This window comes from Seriola aureovittata, chromosome 9, assembly GCF_021018895.1.
Source record: "Seriola aureovittata isolate HTS-2021-v1 ecotype China chromosome 9, ASM2101889v1, whole genome shotgun sequence".
Lineage (NCBI taxonomy): Eukaryota > Metazoa > Chordata > Actinopteri > Carangiformes > Carangidae > Seriola > Seriola aureovittata.
Genome location: NC_079372.1, coordinates 8,126,058 through 8,137,636, shown reverse-complemented (window position 1 = coordinate 8,137,636; position 11,579 = coordinate 8,126,058). Strand labels below are relative to the sequence as shown.

The 11,579-nt window shown below is 38.9% G+C and overlaps 1 protein-coding gene across 1 annotated transcript; it reads right to left on the bottom strand.

Moving 5' to 3' along the window:
* Window positions 1-221: 221 nt before the first annotated feature.
* samhd1 (SAM domain and HD domain 1) lies at window positions 222-10,906 on the bottom strand. The gene is made up of 16 exons (XM_056385122.1): window positions 10,565-10,906; window positions 10,337-10,403; window positions 10,113-10,185; window positions 9,364-9,524; window positions 8,702-8,817; window positions 8,405-8,475; window positions 7,196-7,354; window positions 6,329-6,429; window positions 6,095-6,203; window positions 5,906-5,997; window positions 5,679-5,794; window positions 4,923-5,062; window positions 4,038-4,133; window positions 3,783-3,887; window positions 3,465-3,602; window positions 222-1,307 (listed from the first exon to the last, which is right to left on the bottom strand). The coding sequence occupies exons 1-16, from the start codon at window positions 10,740-10,742 to the stop codon at window positions 1,152-1,154; spliced, it is 1,878 nt and encodes a 625-aa protein (XP_056241097.1). The 5' UTR covers window positions 10,743-10,906; the 3' UTR covers window positions 222-1,151.
* Window positions 10,907-11,579: the final 673 nt, after the last annotated feature.

Here is an 11,579-nt window from a genome sequence, read left to right as displayed (position 1 = left end):
CAACAATGGGATATACGGAAGGTCAGACTGACAACCTGAAAACATAACGCCTCCAGCCACGGCTGTTCTCGGTGCAGAGGCATAAAAATGCTATAAGGAGACAAGATCCGACTTCTCATATAGCAAAGTATTTTTTGAAACAATAATATTTAGGCTAAGCTGTGTTCTCGATGCCCTCTGTTGTTCAAGTTTGCCTATATGAAGACAAAACTGACAAAGAGTTTTATTTTCAAACTTTTATCAACCCCTTTAAAAAGGAATAACCTTGACAGGATCTCCCAAACACTTGGTAGGTTTCCCTTTACATTCTTTAACAAATATTTTTAGACAATCAACACAAGTAGACCACCAGCTATGAGGCAAGTTTGATGAGGATGTGTCACATCTTGGTAAGAGGAAAACATCTTAAATGGTATCCAAAGTACCATTTAAAATGTTGCACATATCTCAAAAGGTGAAGACAACAATGGTTAAGTTGTGCTACTTCCTGTAAGTACCATAAATTAAGGGCCGCGTAACACACTCCAAAGGAAAATAAATATATTCAAGGTAAAATCAAATCAAATTTCTAAATAATTCAAATAAAAACAAATGCTCACTTCAAATGTCAGAAACTGTTTCAACCTTTGACTGCAGATTTGATATAGTGCTTAACCATTAACCACCAAAAAAAAAAAAAAAAGCCTGAGTGTATCTGAATAAAACGATATATGCTGTAAAAACAAACTGCCCTGAAATACAGTGTGCATATTCTGTTTCAGAGCAAAACATTTAATGAACCATGATTTACTGTTTATAATTCAAATACATGATAGGCTATTGCTTAGTGGATGGCATAAAACAATTCAACTTAAAAGTGAGACCTATGGCTGTAAATGAGTCTAAAATAAAAATAGCAACCAAATGTGATAAAAAATTATTAAAAAATAGCAACCAAAAAGAAACGTGTAAAAAATAGTTTTTGTAAAAGCCCTGAGTACAGACCCTCAACATGCAGTGTATCCTCTTTTGAGAACTGCTTTTTTTGTGTAAATGCTGCTTAATTTTTAGCTCTGTTCATCAACACACTCACCTTGTACAAAAATACAATTTTCACTCAACACTAGCTTGTCTACCACATGTGTAACAGAGGGGTATTAGCTCTCTTCCTTTTACTTAAAAGTAAGCTGTGTTTTGGCTTTTTTCTGCCCGTTTGCTCTAACGCAGTTTACTTCTCTGGAGCTGCCATCTTCACCGTCCTCGCCTTCATTGTTGTTCGACCAGCTGGCTTTCAGAGGGGTCAGCTCAGGTGCTATTATGTCTCCATCCTGTATATGAATAAAAATAGAAGACACTGGTATCAGCAAGGGCAATGTAGAGCGTACACAGTGTCCTTACTGATACAGGGCACAACATCGCAGTAACTCCTAATCCTAACTCCTAAGCAAGCGATTCTAGGGCTCTATAGAATAATTCTTCCTTCCCAGCCCAATAATGTATGTGGACTGGAGGGGGTATCTAACCACTATATGCAAAATTGAAATTAAAAATATATTTCTTGCCTTACAATTTTCCCTTTTTTTTTTTTTAAAAATAAAACTTCTTCTTACTGTTCTCTATCGCACACTGTCAATTTTATTTAAAAGTTTCCTGAATTTCTTAATTATTGGTTGTGTAAACTTTTTATCATTTGTGCTTCTTGGGCAGCAGCTACAACAATAAGCTCGTTCCAGAAGCTGTTTGCAAAAAATCAGATTCTGAGATTGGACAATAAAACTGCTTCCATCTCGTTCTGCCGCTTTCTTCTTTCAACTCCACACAGCGTCATTAAGATATTTTTTGCTCTTCGCTGTCATTTGGTATAAATGCTGTCAAACTGTAGTTGTTGCGGTAGTTAAATGTCTTTCCCTCTCTCTAATATGAGGAGGAGCAATCATATTACAATACTGAAATCCATACTAATGTTTGGATGTAAAACATTCTGGTACAACTTATTTCCCAACACTACTTATAACTGGATAGGTATCTTACATGTAATTTATGCTTTTACATTCTGTTCACATAAAACATCTTCAAAAGCAAATTTTTACACTTTTGAAAACCATTTGGCCCCTTGGGGGCAGTGGGAACAAGCCCAATCCTGTATTCCTGCCAGCCCGTTCCCAACCTTCAGACTGCTTTCTGGTTTTTGGATTCCCTTCATCTGCCCCTTATCAGATTTGTTTGCCTCACAGACGGAATTCCTGGTTCGACCCCTTTGCTTGTCGTTTTTTTGTCTGAGCTCCAAGTAAACTGTTACCTGAGCTCAATTGTGTTTGTTATTGTGCTTGTGGGTTCAAGCCTGTCTCCAGGCGTTACACTTGTTTCTGTCAACCTGGTGAATATACCCTGAAAAATGGTCAGGTCTTGTGGCGTGTTCCTTGTATGCAGTGGTCCATACCTACCAAAAGTGGCCCAAGTGGGTCTCCTGGTAGAGCGTGTACCACATGGGTTTAGTCCTAACCACAGGGGCCATGGGTTCAAGCCCGACCTGTGGCCCTTTGCTGCATGTCATTCTCTCTTTCCCTGACTTTCATGTCTCTCTCGCTGCACCAATCAAAAGGCTGACCCATGTGGCTCGCTTCCACAGGGGAGCTACTGTAGCACTGGAAGAGCTTACAATGGGCATGGTGGCGTCCGCCTACCTAAACATTGTGGCAGGCAAAGTATATATATATATATATATATATATATATATCTTTTGACAGGATATTGTGTGCTGCCACACTGCAAAAATTGTTCAATAATGTTTTGCAGAACATGACAAATAGTTCAAGGTGTTGACTTGGCCTCCAAATTCCCCAGCTCTCAATCTAATTGTACTGGAAAATCAAGTCCAATCCATGGAGCCCCACCTCACAACTTACTGGACTTAAAGGGTCTGACTCTCTGTGTCCGATACCACTGGACACCTTCAGAGGTCTTGACTCTATGCCTCGACAGGTCAGAGCCGTTTTGGCAGTAGCTACACAATATTAGTAGTGTATCATAGTGGCTTAATGTTGAGGGTGATTGGTGTAAGTCTAATATTCACTCTCTTATCTCTGAGGGAAATATGCCTCTTTAGCTGCTAAATTCTTCACTTGCTGCACTGTGGGTCACTTTCACTACAGTTAGTAAAATAACATAATTTATGCTTTAAATCAGTGTATGGCCACCAACTATTACTGGGCTCTTTTGTCTGTTGAAGTTTGTATCATGTGTTGTGTTCTTGGTCTACATGTGAACTTTTAAGTGTCTGATTGGACACAGGATATAAGCAACACAGTGATCTGCTCATTACATTGCTCCACAGTGCTACTTGTGCTCCACATTTACTATTCACTTTGTTTTCCAAAAGCTTTCCAGTCTGAGGTATGGGTAACATATCTATCCCATGTTTAACAACCAACATTGCCATTGCATATAATTGTACAATTCTTTACGCTGTAGCGGATAAATATTACCTGAGGCTTTGAGAAGTTCATGTCCATGCACCACTGGACAAAATGCTTCTTGGCAGCTTCCAGACTCTTATCATCCGTCTTCTTGCAGTAGACCCTGATCAGCTGCTCAACAAATTGCTCCGGAAGTAGTTTTGACACCTGACAAGAAGCAGCATGGAGTTTATTTTAACCCATAAATATAAAGTAGACGTAGTGCCAAACAGATTCTACGCATTTAGAAAAGACACATGAGAAAGATGTGAGTAACATCTGGCCATTAAAACATGTAAGCAACTCATGCAAATAAAGATTAAAGTTTGAATTCCTTGGTGTTCTGACCTGGTTCTTGCGTATCTGGATGGCTGTTGTTAGGTCATCTTTGCAATAGAAGCGCACATTGTTGATTGGGTTTTTTTCCTTCATCCCATAGTCCATAACAATGACCTATAGGAGAAGGGGAAGTTTTTATATCTACAAGTACAGTAGGCCAAAAGGGGGACAGCATTAACTTTCAAATCAACAAAACTAAAATTCACAATAAAAAGGTAATTCCCTCTTTTGGAGCTATGAGATTGAGAGTAATTAGATACTCACATTAACTATAAAGTCTTCTGGCTGCAGACTGATATCTTGGGTGCCACTCTGAGGGATGGACTCTGCCAAATCTTCTACCCAGTTGTTAATCATATCCTTATAGAGGTGAGTGAGAGAGAAGTGGAGGAGTCAAGATATGTTATTTCATCTAAAACAGTGAGATTACATGAGTTTTGACTGTTTGGTTTTTATCACAGTGGTATCATAGAATCCAAAAAAATTACAATTTTTGTTAAAGAAAAGTATAGTGTGTGTTATTGATCTTACAAAACAAGAAACTGGGAAAGCTCTAGGAAAATGTTTAATTTTCCTAGAGCTTTTAATTTTTCCCCAACTAAATGATTTTGACTGATTACAAGGTCAACTCAGTCCCCTTAACATACACTACAAGACCAGTTCGCAAAAAAACATTAACTACCTCCCGGAGAAGGCACTTAACATACATGACACAACAACACAACACAACATGACACTGCTAAATGTCTCATATCACAGCAGATAAGACCTGCATTAAATGCAGCCATCTGAACCCTTCTTTCAACAGTTAAACATTTCAGGGAGCTATCATAGTTACTTCAAATTTAAAAATCATATTCCATCCATCCATCCATCCATTATCTGTACCGCTTATCCTTGTAGGCTCGCGGGGGGCTGGGAGCTAACATTGGGCGAGGGCAGGGTACACCCTGGACAGGTCACCAGTCTCACAGGGCTGACACATAGAGACAAACAACCACTTGCACCCACATTGATGCCTATGGGCAGTTTAGAGTCGCCAATGGACCTATTGTGCATGTCTTTGGACCCACAAGTCATATTCAATAGGCAAAATAATTATTCACCAAGTTGATGTGAATACAGCCGTATAAAGACACAAGCACACACCTGGGTGACACTCAAGGGTTTGTCAGGTTGGGTTTGGCCCAGACACTTGTAGAGGCGTCGACAGACGATGTTGCGTAGAATCTGCTTCGCTTCAGCCAGCTCCACAGACGACGAATGGAGTATCTGTTCAAACACGTGATCTACAGGACAAACACAAAGGGAAGTAAATCATATTCAATGGAGACAAATGTCCCAATAAACAAGGTTTAAAAGGTAAAAAGAGTTCAATAAAAGTGGTTATTAATGTAAAATATACAGTAGTCTTGAAATAGTTTGTTCATTAAATTACTATAATTTATATAGAGTGATATAAGCCACTGGCTGATGAGTACAACACTGACACAAAATGATGTGTTTTAACATATAAGTGAATATATTTGATTAGTTTGGATGAGATATTTTGATTGAAGTTTGTGTAATTTAATAAAAGCACGGGCATTCCTTGATACAGGAACTAGTTTGTTCAGTTAGTTTAGGGTGTTAGCATTTGGCGCTACAAGCGTGAAACATTTGAAAACCACACTTTGATTGTTGTAACTGCCAGCTTATTGAAGTCCCATCCCAGCTGGGCACAAGTCACCACAGTTTCAAAACAGCAAACAGTGGGAGGGAGAATAATCAATATGTAATGCAGTGATGACAAGACACAATTCAGCATGTTTTTAGAGACGGCACAGGTGGTGCTCTGTGTATTTTCTTCCTGTTTCTTAATGCTCTTCAATCACGAGCTGACGGCACACAGTGGTATCTCGTGACCTGTGAGCTTGGTGTAGGCCTCCATGTCATCTATGGCTGTGGACAGAGTGAAGATCTTCCCCTTTGAGCCTTCAATCTTGATGTGTTTATCTGCTTTTAAAAATGCCTCTGTGATCCTGGATAAACACACCCAACATATGATCAATTTTGAGAATATCGTGCTACATACCATACAAGAGATATGACCACAAAGCAAAGCAAACAAGCTACGTCTATTATCTACTCACATGGTCTCTATGATGCTGCCCACTTTGTGCTGGTAGGCTCTTCTGTGGAGACAGTTCCTGGTGTGGAACATGTCGTACAGATTGCCCACTTCCTGTTAAAAGAATTACCTGTACTTAAATCACAATAATCGTCTTAATGGATTGCTGTTTTAAAAGGTGTTCCAAAAGGAGAAGTAACAAAGTCATCACCTTGTCTCTAGTGCAGATGTGCTTCTGCCCATCCACCTTACACACCCTGGCAAACTTTAGGAAACGGTGATAGTCAAAGTTGTTCTGGATGCCAAGGTGGTAGCAATCCCTTGGAGGAGACAGAGTGAAGAAACATATGAAGAAATTGGTCAATAAACTAAAAAGAAAAACAGGAATTTTCAATATATGATTTGGTAAATTGTTATAAAACAAACTAGCAAATCTAAGCCCCACCTGGCAAAGTAGTCCCACTTATCCACATCAATGCCATTTCTTTTGTTGGCCACGATTTCATAGAGGAAGGACTTGTCTTCTGGACGACCTTTGTATCGCCACTATGAAGATGACAGACAATAGTGACATCAGAATCTCCTTTTTTTTTTTTTTTTAGCCAAGTATGTTTAAGCACACAAGGAATTTGAATTTGTTTCCAATAGCACTTAATGTTCTTATACAGAGCCAACAACAAATGTGGAATACACACACATACATACATACATAAGTGTACAAAACTGCCAGTGCTATGGTGGCAGCTTGCAACCCTGCTCATAACACTGATTTATATAAAAAGATTTCACTTTAACAACATTTTTTGGAGAACACATAAAGTCACAAGCCTCTGCGCCAAGAAATCAATTTTACTCCATTAAAAGTCATGTTTTCAATGCAGCTGATGGAAGGATCATCCCAAAACAGCTAAATACCAAGCTTACTGCCGACACAGGCCTGATGTTGAGACACCACCCCACATATCTCTTGCTTGGTACTCTGACTCACCAGTTTCTGACATTCCACTTGTTCAATATTTTGTTTTTCTTATATTTTACTAAATTATTCATTTTTCTGATTCAAATCCAAGAAATCAAAGACTGAAAGTGATTCCTGAATCTGCCCCTTTAACTGGATCCAAACAAAATAATCCTGCTGACAAACACAAACAAGCAGACACAGGTGAAGAGTCGTACAGGAACTAAATTTAGTCTAAAATGCAGATTTAGTTCACGAGATCCTAAAAAAGGTTTTTGGTTCTGTTGTGAAGTTCCTCCAGTGGAAATCTAAATAATACCACTGACTGATTTCATAGGCAGAACTAGAAGTTACCTCCTGGCCTTGAGCTGCATTAGCGTCCAATGGTCCAGCAATCTGCTCCTTAATAAAGTCCAGGTCCTCAGGCAGCACCAGGCCATGCTGCTCCATCACTGGCTTCAAGCCATTGTCATTAATCAGGTAGTCAAACATGGCTGAAGAGGCAGTCTCATGCTGCAATATGCACAGACTCATTTATTAACATGGGAATGTGCAAAGTCACAATTTGAAAATGAAAGCAAAATGACTCATTACTCCAACAGAAAGAGTTTGTCCCAGCTAAAACATGACAGGGTATCAATGTGAATGCTTATATTATCAGTCTTTGGTCATAACTTGCATAATGACATACATAATGTGTGCTTAGTAGTTTGGTGATGCTCATCATTCTGAACCCTGCAACTGCTACCTTAAACTGCTTACAAGTCAAGCGACATGAATTGTTTTGAGCAGCAGCCTTGTTTTACAGTCAATTTTAAATGTCAATACAGAAGCTTTGATGCTTCTGTATATACAGATGCTGTTTATACTAGCTTCATGTCATCTGGTAGAACAGGTTTTATAGAACTAGTATTAATTAAGAAACCAATTCAAAGGAAATATGAAAGGAGGGCAAACTGTGTGTGTCCTTATCATTAGTGCTGAGGAGGGAGTTTAGCTGACAGATAATTTAAAGACCCGATATGTGGTGAGAGGATTTAGCTTAATCTTTCTGGCAAACTAACAGGATCTATTGGACTCACAGATTAGTTAGCATTGAGATTTATGGAAAAAAGAAACTGAACTGGTATGCATGTCTGAGCTGGGATGTTGTACTTGTGGATCAAAGCCAGTCAGTGATCAGTGCATGCTTGGTTGCCAAATAGTTTTCTGCAGAATCATCAATAGAGGTTTGAAGCCCCAGCAAAACAAGACATGTTCACAGCACATGGATTTTATTACTGAAGAAATCACACAGCCAGAAGACTAGAGGAGACTGCCTTTTCCATACAGAGAAAAAGTGGTTTTAGATCATTTGCCTCTGCAACTACTCAGAGCAAATTAACTAATTTCAGTACAATGTATAATTCATATACGTATATTTATTGACACTGGCTCTCTCTGTAGCTTTTGCCTAATGTGTTGTCTTGACAGAGCGTTATGCTGAACTGATACTGTGCTATAGGTGACCTTGTATATCTCACATGGCAAAAGACAAGAGAAGTATAAATCACAGTTTCTTACCTTCCAGGTAATTCCCGGACGTGCCTTGGGTATGAATATCCCATCAAACATATGGGAAAATGGCCCATGTCCTGACAGGAGGGAATACATAAAAAAACAAAAACAAACAAACAAACAAACAAACAAACAAAAAAAAACAGCTGATTACATTATGTGTAGTGTAGTGTATGTGAGTGACTTGTGTTCTATTCCCATCTGGATAACAAAAATGCTTTCACTTTCATTCTCACCTCATTCTCACACAAAGTAACTAAAAGGTTACAACCTGAAGCGTGTTAGGGTCTGTATACCACTCACCCAAGTCATGGCAGAGCCCAGCGATCTGCACACAAAGGATGTCTCTGCGAGAGATGAGGAGCTCTGGCTGCCTCTCGTTCAAAGCTTGTACAAGTCGTCCTGCCAAGTAGCCCACCCTGTTCCAGCCCGCAACAAATCATTTCATACAAAAATACAATGAAAATACCACAAAACATGACAAAGAGATAACTGGATATATTTGTTTATAATTCAATACTCCATGTGTTTCAGACGTGTTTTAATGGTTACTGCTTTCAATGAATTATGAATCAAAAATCTGGGAAAAATTAAAAAAAAAAAAAAAAAAAAAAAATTGTATGTGGACTTTGCCTTATAATATATATATACCCAAACGAATCGTGAGATGCTCCTACGACAGTTGCTCTTGTGGGGCCTGGCCTGCTGGATGTTAAAATAAAGTTGTGCACCTAAAGCCTTATAAATTGCAGTGTAGGCAACTTCTGAATATAATTCCAATCAAATGAATACTGAATGAAAACACTGCAGTTTTTTTTATTAGTGAGACACCTTTGGTCAGTTGGTGACTTTGTGCCCTCTGTGGTTTAACTGCTGTATATGTGTATTTAACAGCAACGTGATGTTAGCTCATGATGCCTTGTGATAAACCTTGATCACTGTATCCACAGTAACTGAGGACATACCCAATCGAGTGTTCAAACCGGTTGTGGGACGCTCCAGGGAAAACGAAGTAGGTTGCCCCAAGCTGTTTGAGATTTCGTAGTCTCTGGAACTGGGGTGTGTCTATGATTTTAATGAGAAGTGGATGTAACTCTACATGGCCGTGGATGGGATCATTAAACACCTGGCAGAAGACAGAGGCAAACAAATGGTGATGAAACACAATAGAGACTTACTTTACCATTAAAGATGATAGCATCTTTGCAGCTTAAAAATAAAATTCAGAATAAAAACAAGACAGGCTTAAAACAAGGGAGTTGCAAATGAGTGTTTGAAAGTGATTTAAAAGAGGACTTGTCTCTGAGCACTGACATAAAAGCCTCAGTCACCCCTGGTCTTCAGCATTGATTCTTGGACTGCCATGAGGCCACTGCTTGAGATTAAACTGGTAACACTGATTGTAAAGCTTCCTCGCTAAGGCACGTCTAGAAGCCTGATTAAATTCATGTGCAGGGATCTAGAAACAAGTCTTTTTTTTTCCATTTCACACAACTCAATCCTCCTTTGTAACAATGTTTTTCAGCTTTTATCCATTACTTGTCCTTTTTTGAGCCGTGGACTAAGTACAAAATAAAAAGGAGAGTGGAGAAAGAAATGCTCTTCTGTGATGCACACTTCCTTGCCGTTTATCCTACAAGTTCCTCTTCTTTGTTCTGGTACATCTTTCTTTCTCTATAGCCTGGGAAGTGCAGCCTTGTGATGCAGTTGTTACCTTGCTTGTCTCAGCTTCTATCTGCCACAGCTTACTGAGGCTGTGTAGGATCTGCAGACGGTCACCAAGGCACCTAGACAGGGTGAAACAGGAGTTTCAAATGAGTGAAAGAGCTGAAGAGACATTGAGGTGAGGTGTGAAACATCAAAGTAGTGCTCTTTAGGGGGTTATGTGGTCTTGCCATTAAATGCCACAACTTGGTTTGACAAAAAAGACGCACTTACTCTACACCAATCTTCTCCAGATCAGCATCCTTGAGATACCTCAGCCCGACGCCTGTTATCTTTTGTGCTGGATATCAGAGCAAACAACAGTTTCGATGTTAGCACGTCACAACTCACAAATAGACACATCGGATTAGCATTAATAACAGAAAACTCTCAACTAACTGCATTTTGATTAACAATGAGATGTAAGCACGTATATTTGAGCTATCAAACCCCAAAACTCACCTCTAAACTTATCCACCCATTCCCCGAGACCTTCTCTTCGTAGGTACTGACACGTTTCCCCTACTCCCCATCGTATGTAGTCCGAGTCCGGCAGCCGGACCACTGACACTCTCTTCTCCGGGGTTTTGCAGCCGTCACTGCTCGAAACTGCCTCTAACGGTCGTTTTCGATTCTCCATGTTGATCAGACTAATAGGCGGCTGTTCGGGTTGGGCAGAGAAGCAGAGATCCGGAAAACTGAAGCCGATAATGTTTCCCCAGGCCGACTGCAACAGCTGATCGGGTAGCTCTGCAGAGAAAATACTCTGCCGGGCGGTGAAAAATACCGGGGTTTTGTTTCTCCACTGGATGCGTCAAGTTACATCGAAACACAAACATATCTTTCCTGTCACTGTTTTCAAAATAAAAGTCTATTGAAACCTGATTGAAACCGTGTTCGAAACTTAGTGCCAAAACCAAGACCCATGTCTTTTCAAACGGTAAAGTACAAGCTTGGACAAAAATTCATCTTCTATTACTCTGACTCACAAACTTAAGAATAAAAACTATCACAATTTTAAATTTAAGAGAGCTTTAGGATCTCTAGTTGGTTGATGGTTAAGAATAGATCCAAGATGACTGCAGTAAAGAAACAGAGCCAAGCCTGATAATAATAATAATAATAAAAAAATTAAAAAAAGTTATAAACAATAGTAATAACAACAACAACAATAATAATAGTACTACTACTAATACCTGTTATTATTATTATTATTATTATTATTATTATTATTATATATTTTTAATAGGCTCTTAAATGAAAATGGTACCACTTTCAACGGCATAGTTTTGGTTGAGAAACGTTTTCACTGCAGTACAAATACTGTACATGAGTACAATTTTGAGGTATTTGAGATACTTACACGTCATTACATTTCAGAAAGAAATATTCTACTTTTAAGCTGCATTTATTACTATTTTATTATATATATATATATATATATATATATATATATATATAACACAATACAAATTAT